The sequence below is a fragment of the Globicephala melas genome, chromosome 8 (genome assembly GCF_963455315.2).
Source record: "Globicephala melas chromosome 8, mGloMel1.2, whole genome shotgun sequence".
NCBI classification, from domain to species: Eukaryota; Metazoa; Chordata; class Mammalia; order Artiodactyla; family Delphinidae; genus Globicephala; species Globicephala melas.
Genome location: NC_083321.1, coordinates 93,480,419 through 93,504,810, shown reverse-complemented (window position 1 = coordinate 93,504,810; position 24,392 = coordinate 93,480,419). Strand labels below are relative to the sequence as shown.

General features: G+C 53.3%; 1 protein-coding gene across 3 annotated transcripts in view; it reads left to right on the top strand.

Annotated features, from left to right (window-relative positions):
- TMPRSS13 (transmembrane serine protease 13) overlaps window positions 1–24,392 on the top strand; it is a 170,454-nt gene that overhangs the window by 134,677 nt on the left and 11,385 nt on the right. For 2 of the 3 annotated variants that reach the window (XM_060304121.1, XM_060304120.1), the window contains exons 4-8: window positions 14,832–15,066; window positions 16,145–16,249; window positions 19,382–19,504; window positions 20,520–20,649; window positions 22,833–22,925. In XM_060304121.1, coding sequence (XP_060160104.1) covers window positions 14,937–15,066; window positions 16,145–16,249; window positions 19,382–19,504; window positions 20,520–20,649; window positions 22,833–22,925 — 581 coding nt within the window. In that variant the 5' untranslated portion in view covers window positions 14,832–14,936. Of the gene's footprint in view, window positions 1–1,614; window positions 1,725–14,831; window positions 15,067–16,144; window positions 16,250–19,381; window positions 19,505–20,519; window positions 20,650–22,832; window positions 22,926–24,392 lie in introns of those variants that run through there. The other variant, XM_060304119.1, reaches the window with a different exon arrangement.

Here is a 24,392-nt window from a genome sequence, read left to right as displayed (position 1 = left end):
GGGAGAGTGTATTTATTTGACTCTTTGCTCCCTGTTGCAAAATGCAGTTGTGTTCTGAGGACAAAGTGAAATAATATTCGTGCAAGTGCTTTGCAAATGTGAGTTATTATTTCCTGGTGTTCTTTTTATATTTAACCATGAAAAAATATGTAGTTTCTCCTCATAATTCTTATTTACTGCACATTGCACCTGTTTTTCCTTTTCCTCTGGGTTCTGACCCCCCTTCTGTTCTGTCTTCCTGGGCAAAACCTTTAGGCAGAATTTTATTCTTTCTCAAACTGTAATTCTATTTCTTTCTGTCAGATTCTCTGTTCCTCAGCTCTTGTGCAAGGATCTCCAGACTGCCTGGTCACCTTCACTGACTCTCTTCTCTTGTGCCCAGTCTCTCTACTTAGAGATTAGGTTCTCCAGAGCTGAAAGGGACCTCACTTTTTAGAGATGAGGAAGCTGAGCCCTGGTGCCCCTGAGAAGTTGCTCAGCAATAACAGAGAAGCAATAAAAGCCCAGTCTCGTGTCTTAGCCCAGGGCTTTCTCCACCAAACTGTCAGCAAAGGACCATTTTCTCCGGGCTTTGAATTCAAAGCATACGTCTTAGCCCTCTCCATACCTGCTCAGAGCACTACCTGTTGTTCAACCAGAAATTATATCATCTCACAATGGCTCACAATGGCTCACAAGTTATGTCATCTCACAATGGCTACTACTTATTGGTGAGTACCATGTGTCAGACCTTGCGCCAAACGTTTCATACAAATGATTTCAGTGAATGGACATAAATACTCTCTTTGAGAGGAACCATTATCCCCTTTTAAGGAAACTGAGATTCTGAGATGGGGAGTAACTTGCCCAAGGACACAGAGGGAGTACCCGAAGAGCTCTGATTCCATGACAGATCTCAAAGTCTATTGTACAAACCACTCAACACTTCCTGCTCTGAACGTTCCTTTGAGGACTCTCACACCCTCCTTGGCAGCCCCAGAGTGCCAGGCTGTCTTACTGCCTGTCTCTCACACCTTCTGGAATCCCACCTCCTCCTCCAGAAAGCCTTCTCAGATGGATCGGAGGGGAGTAGAGATGCTCCTGTCTGAATGTGGGAGTCTCGTGGTCACAGCAGTGTCTCATTTGTCCTCACTCTGTGAGTATTTGAATGTGGCTGTGGCTGTGTGCAGGTGACCCGTGTTTGCCTCTGCAGGACTTAATCCCTACCTGTCTTTCAGCACCGCTGGTCTCTGGGCAGCTGCTTCAGTCCTGTGGAAAAATTAGCAGCAGCCCAGTTGGTGGTTCTGGTGAACCACTGGTTGGTTTTATCTCAAGGAGGAGCCTGTAAATATTGCTGTGGGGACAGTGGCTCTGGGACCACCCTTCAGGGGGGCCATAGTGCCCGTGGGCCTGCTTTTGGAGAAATCCATGGAGGGAAGAGGACTTGACATCACCCCACACCAGGAGCAAGTGAAGGAACTGGGTGTGCTCAGGTGGGCAGAGTGCCGACTCAGAGAGTCACCAAACTGTTCCCTCAAGTGTGAGAGGGGCTGTCGTGCTGAAGTGGGGTTTGACTTCTGCAGGGAGGGGAACTGGTAAGACAGAAAAACGGGTGTGGGCGAATCACGAGGAAGAGCAGCTGCGTCAAACGCTTCTTTGGAAACAGGTGGCACCTAAACAGTCAGAACTGTCTCCGGATGGTGGTATTTTCCACTCCAATCTGGGCACAGCTGGGTGACTTCCAGGTAGGTGGGTCACAGGTGGTCCACCTGAGAGGACTCGGCTGCCCTGGCCCGGGACACCCTGGAGGGCGGGGCCGGCCCTCCTCACGGCCCATGGCCCACTGTTTAAGGGGCTGGTGGCCAGAGTGTGCCAGAGGGAGTCTGGGGTTCTGCCAGAGGCTTTCTACATAGTTTATCCCATCTAATCACGGATTTGGAGTGATGCAACCAGAACTATGATAGTTACGGGGAGAAGAACAGGGCTTGGTCCCTCTCTGCCTCCTGTTGGTCCTGAACAAGACAAATGGGGCAGCAAATTCCATGACTAAGGGGAATGCTGGCTCCTGGGTTGAGGGTTCTAGACTTTCTGAGGCCCTGACCTGCTGGGGGGTCATCAGGTGGTCCTTTGGCCAAGCTCAGGCTTTCTGGCCAGCTTTCTCTTCTGGGTGTGGCTGGCCTTCCTCCCTCCCCTGTCCCTATTACTCAGCTAAGAGGCCCCATATCTGCTGGATGTGGGGAGCCTCAGAGTTGCCCCACCAGCAGAGTCCCCTGCCAGCCTTCCTTAGGCTGGCTGAGGGGCTCCGCTTAGGCTCACGAGCTGTTTCCTCTGGGTTTGAAAAAAAAAATACTGCCACCCTCTCCAGCCTCCCTTTATAATATCTGGGAGCACCCTTAACCAAGCACCTGGTGTGGGTCCCGGCCAGTAGCCTTGCTGGTCTGGGCTCAGGGAAGAGCGCTGGGGTGGGGAGAGCAGGGGCTGGGGGAAGAGTCCAGGCTCTGGGGTGGGGAAGGTGTCCTGGCCCAGGGGGTCTCTCCTGGTGACTTATTCCCTTGAGGGTGGGCTTGTTGTGTCCTCTCTGCCTGGCCTCTAAGTATGTGGTCTGTGTGTCCCAGCTTCCCTTAGACCTGGAGGGAAGTCCCTCTGTTGAGCTCTAAGTGATGGAGAATCTCAGAAGTGGGCTACACAGGAGGGATGGTACTCAGAGCTTTCGCGGAGGGAGCGGGGAGGAAATTCACAAGTAGGGCTGATGAAGGAGGACTCACGAAGCAGGACTGTTGACAACCAGGTGGGACTAGAATGGCCAAGAGCCCTGTTTCCCGGTCTGTAGCCGCAGGAAAGAGCTTGCAAGGCGCTGGGTAGTGGCAGCTGGAGCGGCCATGAAAGCAGAGCGCTAGGAGTTTAGTCTCAAAATAGTAGTGAGATTTCTGTCACTCCTCACTCTCTTGGGGCTGCCTTGAGGCATGTACTTGTTTGCATGGATGATATATTTTCTGTAAAACTCCCTCCACCCTAAATGAAATGAACCAGAGGCGGGAAAGGACCAGGCTACTAAAAGCCTGGAGTCCCCCCTGAAGGCGAGGTAAAAGGTAGAGCAGATGAACACCTGGGCCCAGTGCGCTGCTCCCCTCTGGGTGGAAAGTCGTCGTGTTCAGGTCTCTGGAGGGAGGAGGGCGGGGAGGCAAAGGAAAGGCGGTAGTCAGAGGGATGCAGGGATGGCACGGACGGGGTCTCCTTCCTTCCAAGGAGACAGGAAGAGGCAGAGCAAGGCTGGAGCCGGGTGCAGAAGCCGGGGTAGGTGGTTACTAAGGCCAGCTCTGTTGGGGGAAGAGTCCAGGCCTTGTGCCACCCCAGGACCTTCCCCTCTGGAAACAGGAAAACCACCAGCAAAGAACTTCATGCCTCAGTGTCCCCTGGCCCCGTCTCCGAGCCCCAACGCGGGATATTGCATGTTCACCCCACCCCCCGGGGCAGGGTCCCCACACTCCTGTTCTTTGCCACCTTCACCTCCAACAGCTACGGCGGGGCCTGGTGCCGAGCTGTCAATGCTGATTGAACTGAACGGACGGCTGATGGGCATTTCCACGTGGGTCAGCTGGTTTGGTCAGCAAGGACCCTGGGACGACTTGTGCCTCTGATGGACCCAAGGAACAGAGCAAGAAATACAACCCACGTCTCTTCAGAGCCTCCCCAGGGCCGGACACATTCTCTGGGTGGCTGTGTCATCACGGTCTTCCAGAGGGTGAATCTAAAGACCTCCAAGTTCACATTGCTGGCATTTACCTCCGAGGTGGGGTTTCCAGCCCCGCCCCCTGCCACGGGCCCAGAGTCCCAATCCTGAGCTCTTACCAGAGGACGGGGGGACCTTCAGGGAATGAAGCTAAGGGTGACCCTGGGAGGCCAGTGGTCTGCCTGGGAGACAGAGTGGGGTTCCTCAGGTCTGGTCTATGGAAGGAAAGGCCCAATGCCAGTCTCCAGCCTCAGAGTCCCCGGTGGCCTGAGGAGGGGTGGGGTGCCTCCCTAGGAAAGAGGGAAGAGGAGGTGCTGAGGACACAATTCGGTGTCTCCTAGGGACTGGATGACCACGTGGGAGGGGTCCCTCTGCCCTGGCAGGCTGGTGGCGGGAGGAGGGAGAGATTGGAGAAGCCTAGGGTCTCTGCCTGGGCCCACCATCCTTCTGCCTCTGGATTCCATTTCCTTCAAGACACCTCTGGAGCCAGCAGCTTCCACTCCGAGCTAGAAATTCCTGTTTTCTTGTATGTAAATGGAGAGAATAGTAGTCACTTCCCTTGTCTTTGCTTAAATGTCAAGTCAGTGATCCCCTCCCTGACCTTCCTGTAACTCTGCCTGCCCAGCCCTCTGGATCCCCTTCTCTGCTTTGTTTTGCTCTGTGGCCCTTTCCACTTTCTGCTACACTGTATCATCCACCTATGGGCACCACTGTTGTCTAGCTGGTTTTTTTTTTTTTACATCTTTATTGGAGTATAATTGCTTTACAATGCTGTGTTAGTTTCTGCTTTATAACAAAGTGAATCAGTTATACATATACATCTGTTTTTAAAATTCGTTTTGTTTGCCCCAACCCACCCGAATGCTACTGCCATAGGGTGGGGGTCTTCGCTGAGTTTGCTCACTGTGTCCTTAGTACTTTGAACAGTGCCAGGGACATAAGCACTCGATAAATACTTGTTGAATGCATGAGTGAAGGATGGATGCACAGGATTGTTGCAGGAATTAAATGCATTGCTGTATGTAAAGCATTTCATAGGACACCCAGCACCTTATTATTATTGCTGCCGCTGTTGTTTGTTAGATGTGACTTGTGAAGTTTCCTCAGCTGCTTGACTCTCTGTCTCTCCATCTGTAAAATGAGGAGATTGAATCACTAGATGAACTCTGAGCTTCCTTCCATCTCTAAGGGTCTGCAGTTCTATGATCTCTATGCCCCCAAATACTCAGAGGCTGGAAAGTTCTTCCCAAAGCTTACATTCTGCTGTTCTCAGCAGTTCTGCTGGGTGTGGAGGTGCTAACTCTCCCTTCGCAGCAGCGCTTCCTCTGTTTCTTTAGACTATTTCTTTCGACAGGCTGGGGCAGAGGTAGGGAATCATGAGTCAGCATAGTATTTCTTGGAATGGTTTCCATTCCAATATATGTATGTTTTATTTTCATTGGTTTTGATGTGTTGTTTCATAACATTTTATTATTTTCAATAGAGGCAATTTATTATGTGCGTAATTAGAAGCCATTTGATTTGAATTTCCTTGTTGGGAGTTGTTGTGGAAATAAGCAAAGTTCAGGAAAAAACTTCTTTTTGCCAGCCTACGTGCCCTGATTTGGGATTTGGGCATGTGGTCCTTGGAGATGAAGGTTCACTCTGTCCTGCCCTGGGTAGGCGCTGGTCCCTGATCTTGGACGATCCTTATGGGGACAGGGTCGTACCTCAGAGGGCTCAGAAGCACCTGTTTTAGGGGCCCAGGTTGGCATGGCTAAGATTGTCCTCCCAAGGCCTGGGCCACTTCTCCCCAGAATCCCCCTTTGAAAAAAGGTGGTCTGGAACCCCTGGTTTCCCCACAGCTGACTCTGTGGGGACAGCTTTGGGAATAAAGGTAGCTTTATCTTCCCAGTAGTTGGTATTTGCTGAGTAACTAGGATGGCCTTGGAGGAGGAGCGAGGGACAGGTCTGGCTAGTTCTGCCCTGTTGTTCATACACAGGATTACCTCACATGTCCCAACTGGCTTCCCCGCCCATCTGGTGAGGGCTGGCCCTCAGCCCTCCAGCCCCCTTTTCCTTACCTGCCTGGGAAGCCAAACATGGATCTTCCCGTCAACATCAGCTGAGCCTGGAGGCTTCACTCCTCTGGAGACCATGGAAAGAGACAGCCACCTGGTGAGTGCATCTGTGGAGCTCGGGCCAGAACCTCCGGCACTGAGGAAGCAGGGATGGGGCTGGAAGCTAGGTGGGGCAGCGGCAGTGTGCCTCGGTTTCAGGGGAAACTGAATGTGCCTTTTACAGTTTGAAGCTACTGGGGATCACGATCATGCAGCCTCCTTTTATCATGGTTCCTAAAAGGGGCCCCATGGGAGGAGAAGCTGATGGGACCTGGGGTCTGGTCAGGAAGCACCCCGGGGCTGTGTGGCTGAATCCTGGGCTCCCGCTCTGTGGCCCCTGAGTACCCCAGCCAGGACGTATGTGCTGTTGGGACAACTTTGCTGGTTTGAGAATCATGGAAGCTTAGCATTCTAACTGGGCTTCAAGGTTATCTTTGGGTAACCCTCTCACTAGACTCATAAACCGTCTTAGAAAAGGTGGTATTGAAGATCTTCAAGGGGATTTTAAACTTCTCTTGGTCATTATTTTCAGGCTTAATAATCTTCATGCTTGGAAAGTGATTCTTTATGTCTAACCATGATTCCTTCTGCTACAACTAAGATTACTTTCCTCTTCCGTTTTTTGGTAGAGAGCAGCTAAGTGTCCTCTGTGGGAAAGCCAGTCATATACACGTGAAGGTTTCCAAAGGTTTTTTTTTTTTTTTTGCGGTACGCGGGCCTCTCACTGTTGTGGACTCTCCCGTTGCGGAGCACAGGCTCCGGATGCACAGGCTCAGCGGCCATGGCTCACGGGCCCAGCCGCTCCGCGGCATGCGGGATCTTCCCGGACCGGGGCACAAACCCGTGTCCCCTGCATCGGCAGGTGGACTCTCAACCACTGCACCACCAGGGAAGCCCGGGGTCTTCTTAAAGTGGAGCAGGTTTTCAGTCAGCCCAAGACCACAGATGCTGTGCACTTGAGAATGGCTGGAGGCCCCAGGGCTGGTCCAGGATGAGGCACCGTCTTTAGAGGGGGCTGGGCAGGTTCCCAAGATGGCAGACCAGTAGGCTCAGGTCGCTCTGCTATCCCCTAGACCCCAAAGTGCAGGCACCCCCAGGATTCCTGGCACCTGCCCTTTGTCCCTGCAGGTATGCAGCCCTCACCTGAACCTCTGTGTTGCATGTTGGCACTGGTGCCGAGCAGCCTTACACTGGGCCCAGCCCACCCTGCCTCCCCCTGTGTTGTCCCTGTGACCTGGCAAATGTAAGCATGAAATGTGTGGGAGTGTGTGTGCGGGGCTCTAGGCGGGGTGCTGGGTGGGAAGGCTGACTGATGGAACAGTAGCCACTTGGCTTAAGTGTCCTGCTTTGGCAAAACAGCTTCCTCTCGGTACGGCAGCAACGGGGGTGGACGGTGTCCAGCCAGGCAGGGAGGGATGCCAGCACCGGGAACCCAGGGCTTTGTCAGCCAAGTGGAGGCCTTGGCGATGCCAGGCGGCGTCTGGCTCCTGTGATAGGGAAGCAATACCCAGGACTGTCCATGGGGCCCCCCTTATGTAGCAGCCCTGTTACCACCCCAGCCTTGCAGAGAGGGGGCATGGGGAGAAACTGAGGCACCAAGGTCCTGGGCAACCAAACGTTATTTGTTTGGCAATAGGGGGTACTCAATGTTCTTTAAACTATTTGATGAATGAATGAATGAGCAGGAAGGTGTTTTGATTCTAGCCTAATAGGGATCCCCAGGGTTTTTTCACGTGTATAAGAGGCATCATAAACTAGAAGAAGCCTTAGCATCCAATCAGACCTGCAATTTTCAAGTTCTTTGCAGTAGCAGCCTCTTTTGTTCAAATGAAATCTTATGTGGAACCCACTGCATAAAACTGAAAAGTTAATCTGCTCTGTTTGAAGTGGGGTAAAGGACTCGAAGCCCTTTACCTACAAGCTGGCCTCCAAGGCATCTCCACGGAACTTCTAATGCTCAGTAGAAACTTGGTTGAAAATAGATGATTGTCCAGCCTTTTCCTTGGTTGGACCCAGAAAGGAATGTGACTATCCTTAAGGTCATGGAGCTGGTTAGGAGCAGAAGCAGGGCTCCCTGGAGCCTCCTGTGCCTGGGGTGAGAGGGGCCTCGGGGCTCTGGCCCGAGCCCAGTTTGATTAGACTGGAGCCCAGTTTGATTCGTCTGGAGCCCAGTTTGATTCCAGGCCGACTGGGGTCCCTGAGGTTAACGTTGCATGTATGTGGGGCGTGCTGGTGGCTGGGTGGCAGGAGGTGCTGGGAAATCTGCCTGTGGGTTCTGAGGGGGCCTGTATCTGCGTGGTTTCTCTGGGTCCAGGGAGCGGGGAGGGTAGGACGGAACCCTGTGTACCTGGAGGTGTAATGAAGCCTGGGTTGGGTAGTGAGGACGGGAAGAAGCATCAACCACTCCTATCCAGTCCAGTCCACGCTGGAGGGGGTTCAGGCTCCCCTGCCATGGTCCAGGGGGTCCCCAGGCTCCCAACAGGCAAGGAGGCTTTTTAAGTTCTGTGAAAGGGGGCTTCTGATCTTTCTTGGTACCGCTTGTGCTTCTGGTGGGGATTGGGGAGCACCTCATCCTGCGTAGCCTGGAATACTGGGGTGCCGGCCTGGGGTGCCACCCTTTGAACATCCTTGATTCTCAGGGTCACTGGGAGAGAGACGCTGCCACCGGGGCCTAAATCTAGCAAGGGGTCCTTCCTTGTTGGAGCGTGGTAAGGGGCAGGCAGTGGGAGAGCATGGAGGTGTGCAGCAGCCTGAGGACGGCAGTCAGAAGAGCTGGGTTCTGGTCCTGGCACTGCCCCCAGCTGGCTGTGTGATCTTAGACAAATCACATCGCCTTTCTGGGCCTTAATCGCTTCATCAGTAGGAAAATGGGCTGTACTAGAGGGTTTTCAAGATGCTTCTAGCCTGTGGTATGCCCAGCCTGAGCGTGGCCCGGAACTGAGGAGGGAGGCCCAGTCAGCTCGTGCTGGACTTGAAGGGGCCCCGAGAGACATGAAAACGTGTTCAGGTCACTGCAGGTGGACATTCTTAAGCCTAGCGTGAGACTTTATTATGGGGTTCTTCTCCCAGTAATGCCGGGTGCTCTGAGTGACCCACAGTGCATCTGGGCCGGAGATCAGGCTGCCGCCTGTGGGTAAATAACAGTCTCTATAGAAAGCCCAGGGCACAGTCCATGGGGGGAGCCACATAACCACTGAGGTGAAGCGATCCAGGAGGTGACTGTGACATCACTCAGCACAGCAGAAGCTCCCTCCTCTCTGGCCCTGCTGGCTAGGCCTGCAGGAGACCCAGAGAGGCCAAGGGTAGGACCCACTTGGGGGCTTGTTAACTTACTCCCATCCCCCACCAGGTAAGGGCCCAGGGCAGAGCTGCCGCAGGAAACCGTAACACTGGCCCAGGTGCCATGGGCTGGGGAATCTACCCCGGAAACTGTGGTATAGAGGGCAGTGGACCGGGTGCAATGGGACTCGGGTTTTAGTCCCTCTTCTGCTCTAAGACGTATCTGAGCGACTTTGAGCAAAGCACACAAATATTTTGGGCCTCTCCTTCCTTGTCTATAAAATGCGAATAATGATCCTTATCAGCTCCTGTCCCGGAAAGTGCTTGGAACGAGCCCCAGAGCCAGGCACTGCTCTTTCCGGGCCTCTCCCTGGCCCATACGCTGCTGTCTTCCTGTAGACCCTGCCCTGCCCGCTGCCTCCTGCCGCAGAGTGTCTTGAGGGGACTGGATGAGTTTTGAGTAGGGGTCCCCGGGAGCTGCAGAGACACAGGCAGGTGGCATCAGTGACAGCCTGGGGTATAGGCCTGGTCCATGACACAGTGAGGGTTCATGGCTGTATTAGCCCAGGGGGTAACCCCAGAGACCATGCCAGGGGTGGCGGGGGCAGAGAGGCAGAGAATGATTGGCAATGTTAGGCCAGGGAAATGGCCAGAGTCACCCACGCTCTGCCCTGTCCCCCTATCCCCATGAAGACCGAGGAGCCTCTGGTCTGCAGGCAGGTTGTGGAGAGTCTGGCCTTGGTCATCTGATTCCCAATCCTGGGTCTGCTGCTCGCTGGCCAAGGCTAGGAGTCTGGCCGGTTCTGGTCCGGGCTCTGTCCCTTGTATCTCAGGACCTTGGGCAAGAATCCTCCTCCCCTCCCTGTTCCCCACCTGCTCAAGACATCTGCTCTGAGGGAGAGGTCAGCTCTCCAGGAGGGATGCTGGAATCTCAGCAGTTGATCTCCAAGAATTAAGGAAGGGAAATGAGTTCCTGCTCTAGTAGGTTAGACGTCAGGAAGAACTTCCAGGAGGGTGGGGTGGAAGGCTGTGAAACGGGTAAAGAAGGAGGGCTGTGGAATCTCCTGCTCGGGTAGTCCTAGAAAATGAGAACTCTTCCCAGCAGCGTCCTGGAAGTGTGATGGTTTGGAGTCAGGAAGATGGAGTAGATGGCCTCACTCTGGAGGCTGTGTTCCTCTGGTCTTGGCGCTGCGCTTCCGTCCTGCTGTCCCTTGCAGCTCTCTACGTGGGCAGCTCTATCTGGCACTTTGGGGACTAGGGCCCTTCTCTTGTCCTGCTCTGTGGGGCCAGAAACTCTCCACCTGTCTCCCACCCTGTCCGACACCACAGTGTTCGTTCTCGAGGCCAGGGCCTCCAGGGCCTCCCGGGCCTCCCGCCCCTTCTTGGGTATCACCCTTTCTCCCCTCCCCGCCAGCTTCCCCTCCATCCCCACACCCCACTCTGCCCAACCTTGGGAAGACTTTGTGCTGGACCGCTGAGGCCCAGAGGTAACAGTTTGAAAGAGTCTGGCTGGAGACTACTCACCCCTCCACCTGGTTCCTTGGGTAACGAGCCCCAGGTTAGTTCCATTTTACACGTCCCACCTCCCTCTAGACTCAGAGAAGAGGGACCCAGGTGGCTCTCCTCCCCACTTCCTGCCGGCCAAGGCTGTGGGTGGGCGCATTGGGACCCACCTGTGGGTGGAACCAGCACTGGGGAGAGGGACCCGCAGGGCTCAGGAGGTCTCCCTGCCTCCCTGGCTGCCCCCGGCTTCCTGCTATGCCTGCCTGCTCCCTGTTCCCTCCATCCTCCCCCAGGTCTCCCCACCCATCTTCCTCTAGGCCTCCACCACCTGTGGACCTCTCAGCCCTCTCTCTCGTTCAGGCCCTGCTGATGGGGTGACAGGACCCTAGCTGGTCATGGGGTCCCGCTCAGGTGGAGGGTCTGAGCTCTTGCTGGGGAGGTCAGAAGTTTGTGATAAGAGTCCCAGGGCCACTAATCCTTTCTGGGGTTTTAGGCATGCTCTTGTGTCCCTCTGAACCCCAGTTTCCTTGTGTAGAAACTGGGGATGATAACTCCTGTCCAGCTTGCTAAACTAGGAGGATGGTGAGAAATCAAGTGGAATAATGGGTGTCAACGCTCTTTGCAAATTGTAAGCCCTGAAGAAATGCAGGAAGTTACTGTGGGCATTCGTGATCATTTGGGGCCAGACTCAACTTGCTCTGAGGAGGCCTGGATAGAATCCAAGCCCTGTCACTTCCTGAGATGTAAATTTGGGCATGTTCTAACCACCTTGGAGCTCAGTTTCAAAATCTATAAGATGGGGTTAATAATACCAACCACAAAGGGCTGTTATGAGGTTGAAATGGGATCAGGTGAAATGCCCAGTGGGGCTGTTCCTATTATTACGGTGATAAGCGTTTATAAACCAGCCTCTTTCCTATTTATTCCTTGTCAATCTGGAGGAAAAAGGTAAGATCATTCCCATTTTATATGCGGGGAGACAGATTCTGAAGGGTTAATGTACTGGCCCAAGCCAGTTAGGAATGGATGTAGTCAAATTTGAACACAGAGTTTTCTATTTCAAGCCCAGTGTCTTTAGCAAACAAGCAAATAGACAAACACCCACCCACCATCACAGCTAACGGTCACCAAGTCTTACTTTATATACATCAGCTATCACTGCGATGCTGTGAGGCAAGGTGACCGGCTCACCGCACAGGTAAGGAAACCGAGATGTGAAGAGGTTAAGTCGCTTGCCCAGTCGCCAGCTGGCTTTGAGAGTACTGCAGGGCTGTGATGCCACTGCTTCTGACGACCAGGCTTGTCCTGGCAGGCCACCGGGCCCAACCCTGCTTCCCACTGGAAACTTTCAGTTCCCTGTTTCCTACTGGAAAGACCAAGATCCCTGCAGGAAGCCTCGGCTCCACCTCCAGGCTCCCCATGGCACTCCCAGCCCAGCAAGGTCCCGGGCCCGATTCTCAAGCCACGTCACAGATGCAGAATGAGCATCCCATGCACAGGGTTCAGAGGAAAGACTGGGAAGACTCAAGAAGACAGGAGACTCAGATGCAGCTGGGCTTGGGCCAGGGTCCTGACTATGTGATTCTGGGCAATCTGAGCTCTGAGGCTTGGATTCCTCACCTGTAAAATGCGCTTCTAAACATATCAACCTCTCAGGGATGGAGTGACGACCTCAGGAGGCCAGAGATGTGCAGGTGTATTATAAACCCTCAAGTACCATACATTGGGAGCTATAATCCATCATATTTAATTATATAATCAATTATATCAATTATATAATCAATTTATATTTATTGGATTGAGTTATGGGAATTTCCCCTGAGGTGAGGGACGATGTACACTGTGAGCATAACAGGGAGGGAGGCCTGGCATGCCAGCTGAGGTGCCACAATGCCAAGGTCTCGCTCAGGTGCCGAGGCTGGGACCACCACTTGTGGGAAGGAAGCACAGGGCTCTACACAGCCTGGGCTTGTTCCTCTTGTTGAAGGACCTTAGTCTGGCCTTCGTTGAGCATCCTCTTTTCTCCCAAGATGAGCTCACACCACCTTTTAGCCTTTAGAGGCACCTTTGGCCAAGCCTCAGGGCTGTTAAGTCTTAGCACGGTGGGCGCTGGGTGTGCCAGTGCAAAGGGGGGAGAGGAATGACCGTTTCCTGCCCAGCCACTGTGCGCCAGGCACGGGCAAGAGATTTCCTATTTTATCTCATTGAATCCTCGGGAGTATTAGTCCTATTCTACAGATTAAGAAAAAGAAAAAGGAAAGTTAAGTGCCTTGTCTAAGGTCACACTTCTAGAACTAGGATTGGGACCCAGGTCTGCCTGACTCCAAAGCCAGTGCTGTGAACCGATGCATTGTACATTTCAGCATATCCTCAACCCCTCTCCATGCTGCAACCCCAGTCCTGTTCCCCTTGAGGCTTCCAGGGGCTAACGGGTCTTCGTTTTGTGGAAATCTAGTCTCTAGACAGCAGGGGTGAGAGGGAAATCTGAGCTCTGGTTCAGCTGCCCTTCATATCCCTAAACACACACGAGTGTGTCCCTGCTCTGCTGGCTGGGGCATCTGGACTCGTGTATTTACCCATGTTCCTCAATTAACCCCTGGGATAGTCACTCCTGGTTCCTGCCTCTGGCAAGCTGAGTGTGGTCAGGGACTCAACAGCCCTCCTTGAATTCATCCCACAGCCTCCAGAAAAATGGAGAAGTGACCAGATCCATTACCTCTGACTCTTAGAAGATGGAGTTAAAAAAAACAAAAAACCCCACCCTGCCTGGCAGCCTTGATGGTGTTCACTTGAGCCGGATGTTCTAATGAAGAGGACTTTTTATTAACTGAGCTGCTTACTAATGTCAAATGCTTTTAAGCACAGTGGTAGGTGAGGGAAGAAATAGAGGTGCCCAAGGTCCAGAGCCCGTCTCTTCCACACAGCCCTGCCGACTGTGCCCAGAGCACAGGGTCCCTGAGCACAGGTCCCTTCCCCCACCATTCCTGCTGCTCCCCCGCTGCCCTCCTGGGTGTCCAGTCAGTGTTCAGCAGAAATGATAGTGAGGGGCAGACGTGGCCAGGTCAGTTTCCAGCTCCCCCTGCTGTTCTGCTTAGAAAGCAGAAATGGTGTGAGGGAGGGCAGAGGGAGGAGAGAGGATGCCTAATCTGGTGACAGGGACTGGGGTTCCTGCAGACCAGGGCTTGGCCACCAGTAGAGGCTGCTTAAGGACTTTCCATCAGCCCTGGCTGCCCACCAGCTCCCAATCCCAGATTCAGTGCACGCAAAGGCTCAGACTCTCCAGGAAGGAGCAGTACTGGTGTTCACTGATTGCCTGCTCTGGCCACTGCTGCATTATCTCACGCATCCCTCCTCAGAGAGGCAGCAAATCCTGGTGGTTGAATGTAGCCTCCACAGCCCAACTTTCTGGGCTCAAATCCTGTCTCTGCCACTCTAACTCTGAGAGTTTGATCAAGTTACTGAATCTCTCTGCCTCTGTTTCCCCTGATGCAAAATGGGGATAATAAGAGTTCCTACCTCGTAGGGTTGTTCTCAAGATCAAGTGAGTAAATACATAGGGCACTCAGGGAATAAGTCCTCTGTAACTACAGATTAAAGTGCTGAATCTAAATGAAAAAATCACTCCACCTACAGCCGAGGAAGGTTAAGGACCTTGGTCACCTCCTTCCCCTTCATCTTGCCTCTCCTTTTTCCCTGACGTATCGGGGTGTGTGTGTGTGTGCGCGCGCACGCATGTGTGTGTGACTTCCTGTGTTACTGAGAACAGTGGGGTACAAGGCAGGTCAGGGTTTTCCTTAGGTAGTGCTTTCACACTTTTTGATGACAGCTCATTGTAAGAATGATGTTTTATAATATAACACACATACACAGAAGGGCGGGATGCAGGGGCGTGAAGAGGGCAGAAAGGGTGGTTACTTCCCCCTCAGAGTGAGGATCCGGTCCAGCAACCTCTTTTCTGAGGGTCCCCAGACACGTGTAGCCAAAGCAGGTGCCCCCATACCCCAGGCAGATGACCCACAGCCCTCTGCCCCCCTCCGCAGGTCCCTGTGATGGGGAGAGACCGCAGGGAGTAGGGTACCACAGGCTCTTTGAGCTTTCCTCCATCCCTGGACATTCTCTTCCCTGTCTGGGAGGTCTGTTCACCCCCTAGCCGCCTGCTCCAGGGCATCTATCTCCTGGCCCAGCAGGGCTGACAGCTGGGTGGGAAGCAGCCTGAGGGATGGCTTTCACTCTGCTTTCAGAATGCCTCCCCAGCAAGGACGCCTCCAGCCCGGGCACCCCTGGCCTGTGCATGCCCAGCCCGGGTATCACCTTCCAGGTCATCACCCGGCGGGTCATCGTCTGCCATGTCAGCCTCCATGACATCGTCTCCAGCGAGAGTACACCTTGTTAGAGCCACACCAGTGAGGGCCGTGCCTGTCGAGGCATCTCCTGCCAGGTCCACGCCAGCTGCCAGGGCCACCAGGGAGAACCCAGGTATGGGGGGCTCCTGCAGGGAAGGCAAGAGGAACAGGGAAGCAGTCCAAGGGCGGAGTGGGGTGCAGTGGGGGGGGGGGAATCTCCAAGTTGTCACTCTCTGCTCCTCCTCTAGCTCTTGAATAACGATGACTGGGAAGGAGCGGGGATGGTCCGGGTGGGCAGTGGGGGACCTGGGGAGGAGGGGGCAGAAAGGAACCATGACATGCAAACCCAATGCAGTGAGAGATTGCAGCAAATGGGGTGGAGGATAAGAAAGCAGGACCGACCAAGCAGATGGAACTTCGGAGCTGCTCAGTCTGGGTCAAGGTGCAGATTTTTAGAGCCAGGGCTCCTGGTTAGAAACCAGGGTTCTTTCCTTGGGCTGCCCTGGCGGTCTGCCAGGGAAGCTGGGGTCTGCACTGGAGCACAGTCATGATCGTGGGCTCATCTGTGGGTAGAGGGGCAAAGAGAGAGATTCTGAGCAGGCAGGCATGCCCCACCCCCAACTGCCCAATCTGGCTTATAGGATTCAGCTAATAGGGGGACAGAGACGTCAAATGGTCCTCAGGGACTGGCTCTGCCCTTAGGGAAGCAGCCTGTCTGCCCATCCCAACTTTGCCCTCCTCCTGTCCTCCTGCCCCAGCACTGCAATATAAACAGGACTGGAGGAGCATCCCAGATTTGGGGCCCAGTCTTGCCCTTTGCAGGACCGGTGAGGCACTTTGGTGCGGAGACCTTTGGGATCCGACACATTTCATTTGAATCCCTACTCTGCCACTCACTAGCCAAGTAAGCTTGAGCAAGTTATTTAACATCCATGAACCTCAGTTTCCCCATCTATAAAATGGGCGTAATGATACCCAGCACACACAGTTGCTGTCAGAATTAAATGAGAACACACACGCAAATGCCCAGCTGGCCCACCGTAGATGCTGAGTAAAAGGGAGCTTGGTTTCAGGCAGGGGCGGTGCCGTATTCTGGGTGGAGTGGTCCTCACAGGGCCCTCCTGGGCCAGCTTGCTTTCCTTCTCCCTCATCCACTGTGCCAGACTCCCCTCCAACAGCCTCACCCTCCCCTGCTTCTGGCCTGTTCCCAGGTATCCACTTGCCCAAGTTCACCAGGAAGGAGGGCCTGAAGCAGCTGCTGCTCATCGGATGTATCTTCTTCCTCATTGCCCTCGTGGTGTCCCTCATCGTTCTCTGTGAGTTTAACAGAGGGAGCGGGGCTGGGCTCTGGTCACTGCGGGGTGCAGTGGGGTTCAGGGATGGGGGCACGCAGCAGGGAGACAAGTGGGGAACACACACTCACCGGCTGCCATGTCCACAAAGGGACACTCCTGCAAATGGCCTTGGCCCGTGGCGCCTCCAGGCCCCTTGGAGACAGCTGGATCGAGAGGGTGGGAAGTCAGAGGAACCTGGCTTTGGTCCCATCTGTGTTACTTACTTGGGCGAGTAGTTAACCAGTCTGAGCTCAGTTTCTGTTTCTTCAAATGGGAATAAATTCATTCATTCAACTTATTATGTGCTCAGTAAAATTTCCTAAAGATTTCACTGGGTTATAAGGAATAAATGAGCTACTGGCATAATGCCTGGCACAAAATCCCACTCTAAAAGAGTTAGTTATTTAAAAAACAAACATAAAAACATTGATTAGGAAAAGTCCCCAGGCATTTTTAATCAATGGGATAAAGTGTTCAGGGGTCCAGGCTCCCTCAATTCCTCGCCCTCCTTTGGGAAAGATACTCAGGACATGTCCCTGGACTCCCTGCCAGGGAGCCCAGCACAGTGGGAAACCTTAGGAGGGAGCGAAGGGGATCACACGTCACACCACCCTGTCCTCAGGGAGAGGACTGTCTCCTGGGGGACGTAGGTGGAAATGATTAAGACCAAGTGGATTTGAGTGTGACCATCAGCAAGCGAGGACAGCTGTATGGGCTGAGGTGGCAGGGGACAGCTCCTAAAGGCCATAGGGCCAGATGAGGACCTAGAAGATGGGGGGGGGTGCGTCTTGGGCAGGGCATCTGAGCAGGATGAGGAGCTGCAGGAAATGTGGGGGGCAGATGGGCAAGTTGGCATGGGGAGAGGGAAGGGACCCACTTAACCAGACAGAATATTCATTTGGGGACCTGAGGGCTGTCGTTTGGTTGCACGTGGCTGGGCCACATTGTAGAGAGCTTTAAATGCCAGGCTGAGGGGTAAGGATTCTGTTAAAGAGGCAGCACGGGTGGCGAAGGGCAGGTCTGTCTGAGGGAGAGGATTGCGTGGGAAGAAGTTGCACGCTGGTTAAAAGTATGACTTTATGTTTCCTTTTCTGGTAAGTGGCTTGAGGTGACCTCTAAAAATGATTTGCTCTTCACTTGACCCAGAAAACCCCACAAAATCATGCAAGTCAGAGGTTCAAATCTTCATGTTCACTTTAAGAACACTTGTGAAACTGCCCAGGCCATTAAGGGTATGCTTATCCGAAAAGCCATCAAGTATCTGAAGGACGTCACTTTACAGAAGCAGTGTGTGCCATTCCGTCATTACAATGGTGGAGCTGGTAGGTGTGCCCGGGCCAGACACTGGGGCTGGACGCAGGGTCGGTGGCCCAGAAGGAGCGCTGAATTTTCACTGCACATGCTCAAAAATGCAGAGAGTGATGCTGAACTTAAGGGCTTAGATGTAGATTCTCTGGTCATTGAGCACATCCAGGTGAGCAAAGCCTCCAAGATGCGGCACAGGACTTACAGAGCTCATGGTCGGATCAACCCATACGTGAGCTCTCCCTGCCACACTGAGATGATCCTTACTGAAAAAGAACAGATTGTTCCTAAACCAGAAGAGGAGGTTGTCCAGAAGAAGAAGATATCTCAGAAGAAACTGAAGAAACAAAAACGTACGGCCCGGGAATAAATGCCGCAAAAAATAAATACAAATAAAAGTAAAAAAACAAACAAACAAGGAGTATGGCTTTAGGACCAGACAGACCTGCCGAAGCATCTCGGCTCTGCCACTTACCAGCTGTGTGGCTTCATCAAGTTAATTAACTTCCCGAGCCTCAGTTTCCCCACCTGCCTGACAATGCATGTGAAGGCGTCAACACAGAACCTGCCGCCACGTGGCATGCATGTGAACGTCCCGCTGGGGTGCCCCACCCAGCTGCCTCCCTTCCCCACACGGGACATCTGCTCCAGTAGGAAATAACCCATGGAGGGGGGAGATGGCAACTGAGGGCAGGTGCTCAGCATGATTTCACAGCATTCCCTGAAGCCCCCTGACCTCCGGAATTCCCAGGGAAGTGGTCACTGAGCAGCTGTGCAGTGGGGTCAGGACTAGAGCCCCCGCCCCCTGAGAGCTCTCTCTGCTGCACATCAAAGTGATCCCAGGAGCCTCAGTGCCCAGGACGTGGGAGAGGGAAGGACCGGGGCACAGAGAGGAGGGGGAAGTCCAAGAGGTTAGGAGGGATTGGTGTCTGGACTTGGAAGGAGCAGTCACACAGGGCTGACCTGCACCCGGGGTGACGGAGAGCATAGTGGGACCAGTGGGATATGTGAGGGCTGAGGAACAGGTTGCAGACAAGAGGCAGGGTGAGGAGTCAGAACCGGGGTTTCTTAGGCATCCAAGGGGAGGTGTTTCCGGGAAGGAGGGATGACGGTTCCTAGTTTGGAAAGAGATGGGTCTTAGAAGAAGTCATGAAGCTGATTTTCACATATGGTTTGTAAAGCTGTCGGCTTTTCAGCACAACTTGTACGTTTAGGAATCAGCCACCTGGAGTTGCTCGCGGAGTGGGAAGACATTTAAAGGCATCAAGACAAGTAACGGGGCAAGAACTGAGCCAAGGGGACATCCCTTGTTTAGAGAAGAGGGAGGAGGAAGAAAATCCAGGAGCTTCTGAGGCTGGGAGGACAGCCTTTGCGAAGACAGGACAGGTAGTGGTTGCAAGTGTATGACTGAAGATGGAAATGTCTCTGCTACAACCCACAGGGCACAGAGACGGAGGGATGCCAGAGTGGCTCTGAGAAGGGGCCTCTGGGATGGTGGAGAAAGGGCTTTTTCTGACCACCACTCTGGCCGGCACATAGGGCAGGGGAGCTCCCAGAGTAGTAACCGTCTCCACACCTCCCTCCCTCTCTGGGTGGCCGCTCTTGAGTGCTGCCCTGCTTGCAGAAGCTTTCTGGAGCATTCCGGAGCATTCCTGAGCAGCCTTTCTCTCCATACAGAAGGGGGACGAGAGACCCAGAGTCCAGGAGGGATTGCAGATCAGTGTCTCAGAACACCCAGGGCCATGGGCTGCTTAGTGTCATGTCTCTCTGGGGCTGGCAGTGACCTGGCTTCTGCTTCATTTTTTTCAGTCTACTTCTGGCAGGGCCACGCAGGGATCAAGTACAAGGAACCGGTAGAGAGCTGCCCCAAGCGTGCTGTGCGCTGTGATGGGGTCGTGGACTGTAAGCTGAAGAGCGACGAGCTGGGCTGTGGTAAGGAGGCCGGCTGTGTGTGTGTGTGTGTGTGTGTGTGTGTGTGTGTGTGTGTGTGTGTGTGCGCGCGCGCACGCGCGCACGCGTGAGCATGAGCAAGTGCACACCCGCGCATGTGCACTCTGGGGACTGCAAACTGGGTATCAGCTCAAATGGGAGGCAATGGAGAGAGACTCATAGGATCTGGGTTCTAGTTACAATAGGCTGGGGTTTGGAACCTGGCTTTGAGTGCTGTGTGACTTGGGTTAATCACTTACCTTCTCTGGGCTTCAGTTTCCTAACTTGGAAAATGAGTGGATTGGACAAGATTAGTGGTTCTCGGATACCATCTGACAGCTCGCAGCTACCAGACTGAGCAAAGCAGGGCTGCTCTGGCTGGAGGCAGGTGTGGGGTCCAGAGCTCTGTCCATGTGCCCAGCAGGTGACCTCTGACCTGCCACCTCTATGGTTCCATGAAGGTCAGTTTGTAAATGAAGGCTTTCATGAGCACAATGATCTCTTTGAGCGCTGGTCCTCAGTGGTTTTTACTTGTGTTGTCCATGTACAGCCCCAATGTGGGTGTCTGTGGGTGCACAACTGGCCCTTTCCACCTGTGTGTACATGTGTGTCCTTGCCCATGACCACATCCATCTGTGACTGAGCCTGTCTAGCGAGCACTCAGTTGGATCACCACTCCCCTTGTCCCTCTCTTATTTGGGCACGTCACTGCCCTCGTGGGGTGATAGCTCCTGGCAGTGCACACCCCTTCTCCCAGTGACGGCTGTGGGTCCCGTCGGATGGAGATCTCTTTCTGCTCTGCCCCAGCCCCTTGCCTTGGCTCTGCCCTTACTGAGCATCTTGGGCTCTGAGCACTGGCTGACGACCATCCCGTCCCGGGCCAAGCTCCCGGCTGTTTGCAAGGCCTCAGTGAGAAGCCTTAGGACAGGAGCATCTCAGAGCCTTACTCAGTTCATTCCTCAAGAACTTGGAGCTTCCTGGTGCTGAGGCCCTGCCTTGACCTTTTTTTGCCCTGCAGTGAGGTTTGACTGGGACAAGTCTCTGCTTAAATTCTACTCTGGATCCTCCCATAAGTGGCTTCCCATCTGCAGTGACAGCTGGAATGATCTCTACTCGAACAAGACCTGCCAGCAGCTGGGTTTCAAGAGGTAAACCTCCCCCATGAGTCCCGGCTTCAGGGGTGCCTCAAACTCTTCACAAGGGCATCTCAGGATCATTGATGGAAACACATATTAAAAAAACTCTTGGGGACCAGGGCTGAGGTCACTAGCTAATAGCACACTTGGATTATTCAAAGGGACAGTGGCCTGGGGAGCCCCAGTCTGGGGACAAGCTGTTTCCAGGAGGCCAACGTAGTTATTTGCAGATCTACAGCAGGATGACGTTCCTGTACGGTTTTTTGCATCAAAGCGTCCTCATGCCCACGCTCGCATTCAGTGGTTGCAGAGGCCCTGTGAGGTGGGTGGGCATTCGGGCAGGTCTCGTCTTCTCCTCACATCTGGGAACCAGCAACTCAGGCTGTGCAAACCCTTCAGTGGACTTTGAGCAAAAAAGCAGCTGCGGCTTGGGCTAGAATGCGTCAAACGAGGAACGAGATGGGCAGACGTGGCTAGGTAAAGTCATTAGCATCTTTGGCTCTACAGATCTGAAACAAGAAGCTGGTACCAGTGGGTGGAGTAGGGAGTGGGGTTTACCGTGACCTTCCCCCTTGAAGGAGCCCCCGGTTGGCAGGCCACATAGTCACCTCCATCCTCCCCCTTGGTCTGGGTTTCAAACCAAGTAGTTCGGGGGTTCACCAACGTGTGTGAAGTTGTAGCGAGAAAGGTTTGTTTAGGATCTCACTGTGGGCTCTCTGTAGAAACCACCTAGAACACCAGGGCTTGGGGACGAGGACTTAGAACCAGTTCTCTGCCCCTACCTCAGCCTCAGAGTTCCCATCTGTGAAAGACGACCTGGGTGATCTAGTTGGAAGACAACGGACATCGTTTATCATTGAGTTGTGTGACCTTATGCAAATGCGAACTTCCCTTGGGCTTCAATAGATAGTGTCATTTATTCAAAGAACATTCATCGAGCTTTTATTATGTCTGAGCCATTCACCCAGACAAGATCCCTGCCCTTGGACAATCTCTGGTATGGTGCGGGTGAGAGAGGCTTCAACCAATAATCACAGCACCGTGTGATGTGTAACGGAAAGGACACGTGGGACGCATTATGCACACACAACGGAGAGGGTGCCTGACTGTGCCCGGAGGTCAGCAGAGCATGGACGAGGCCCCTGGATAGAGGGACAGCGCCCGCAAAGGCATGCTGTCATGCAAGGGTGTCCCGTGTTCTAGAAACACACCGAAGGGCCACGCAGATAGCGGTCCATGGATCACCCACAGAAGAATCACCTGGGGTGCTTGTTAAAATGCACCCTGAAATCAGAATCTCTGGGATTAGGATTTCAGACCTGCTTAACAACACCCGGGGGTGATACTTAGGCACGTTGTGGTCTAAAAGCCAAACGGTTCTCAGGCTTTAAGGTGCAAACCCATAACATGAGGATCTTTAAAATGCAGAGTCTGGCTCAGCAGGTCTGGGGTGATACTGCTGCTGTCAGTCCGTGGATCAGTCTGGAGAGAAAAGGGCTAGGTCAGTGTTTCTCAAACTTGAGAGCGCATCAGAATCACCTGGGGAGCTTGTTAAAACGGAAAACCAGAATTCTTGATTTGGTAGGCCTGGGACAGGGCCCAAGAATTTGCATTTCTAACAACTTCCCAGGCAGTGCTAACATTGTCCCCTGGGATTGGACCACACTTTCAAAACTACTGGGTTAGGGGCTTCCCTGGTGGCACAGTAGTTGAGAATCTTCCTGCTAATGCAGGGGACACGGGTTCGAGCCCTGGTCTGGGAAGATCCCACATGCCGCGGAGCAGCTGGGCCCATGAGCCACAACTGCTGAGCCTCCGCGTCTGGAGCCTGTGCTCCGCAACAAGGGAGGCCACGACGGTGGGAGGCCTGCGCACCGCAATGAGGAGTGGCCCCCGCTTGCCGCAACTAGAGAAAGCCCTCGCACAGAGACGAAGACCCAACACAGCCAAAAAATAAAAATAAATAAATTAAAAGAAGGCTCAACATTAAAAAAACAAAACAAAAACTACTGGGTTAGTGCGTAGGGCTAGTAGGGGGCAGTGGTGGAATATGTGGGTGGGGTCTGAGATTGTTGGGTTTTAACTGCCTTTGGCCTCTGCAGCAGGGCTCGCTTGGGACTCTAATGCTGGCTGGGGAGCCATGGGTGTGCGCTGTCTCGAGGAGGTTCATTCTTCTCCCCTCTCCTCCCTTGCAGTGCTTTCTGGACAGCCAACGTGACCAACAGGAATTTTGACAGCAGTTTCTCAATCTCCAAATATAGTTCCACCTTCCAGGAGAGCATCTACAGGTGTGTGAGGCGGCCCAGGCTGTCAGCTGTGAGCAGGGGAGTGAAGGAGTGCTCTGAGTCAGGGAGCCCCTCTCCCTCGGCCTTTCTGGGATCTCACCTCCAGGAGTCCCTCGTGAATGTCAAGAGCATCTCAGAAACAGCTCTCATTCATTACCTGCCTCCTGACTTGAAAGCAGTCGAAGCTGGGTGCACAGAGCACCTCGAGGTCAGAGGGGCCCCCAAGAGTTCACCTGGTTGGCAGAGACAATGAATAAACCTCGGGGCCACTGGTCAGCCTGATGTTTGGACAGAAAGCTGCTGCAGGGAGGGGGCTTGGGGTGGAAAGGGGGAAACATCAGTGGGGTGGGGAATGGGGCGGGGGAGCTTCAGCAGGGGGAGTGCCAGGTGCAGGTAGTTAGGGGGCAGGGAGGCCCATCTGAGGAGCATCGCCATCCCCCTGGGCCTCGCCATCTGTCATCTTTGCACTGCAGCTGCTCTTTCCCACCACCACTGGGTGGAGGGGAGGAGTGGGGGGGGGTGCCCCACCAGCTAGCAGTGTTTACCTTGGGGAGGGGAGAGAAGAAACCAGGCTGTGAGATAAGTAGGCATGGGGAGGGAAGGGAAGCAATGAGCTGCCTCCTGGATGCCTGCTTTGTGCTGGGTGGTTCACATGCTACGTTGCTGGCTGAACATTGAGCAACTGTCAGGGGAATGTTGGGTCACCTGTTTAGCTTGGGAAAGATGCTGGGACAGTGAAGTCATGAGTTCAAAGGACATGGACCTAGCCAATATGTGCGATCTGCCACAGAAAAACGGACGTTGGGAGAAGAGTGGGCATGTTTTGCACTAAGCCATCCCCATTCCTGCAGAAAGCACTGGAAGGGTCTGTCCCACTGGGAGGGAGAAAGGTCAGAATCTCCATCTTCAAGTGGGGTTTATCCCAGGAACGCAAGGATTCTTCAATATACGCAAATCAATCAATGTGATACACCATATTAACAAACTGAAGGAGAAAAACCATATGATCATCTCAATAGATGCAGAAAAAGCTTTTGACAAAATTCAACACCCATTTATGATAAAAACTCTCCAGAAAGTAGGCATAGAGGGAACCTACCTCAACATAATAGAGGCCATATATGACAAACCCACAGCCAACATCATTCTCAATGGTGGAAAACCTGAAACCATTTCCTCTAAAATCAGGAACAAGACAAGGATGCCCACTCTCACCACTATTATTCAACATAGTCTTGGAAGTTTTAGCCACAGCAACAGAGAAGAAAAAGAAATAGAAGGAATCCGAATTGGAAAAGAAGAAGTAAAGCTGTCACTGTTTGCAGATGACATGATACTATATAGAGAGAATCCTAAAGATGCTACCAGAAAACTACTAGAGCTAATCAATGAATCTGGTAAAGTAGCAGGATACAAAATTAATGCACAGAAATCTCTTGCATTCCTATACACTAATGATGAAAAATCTGA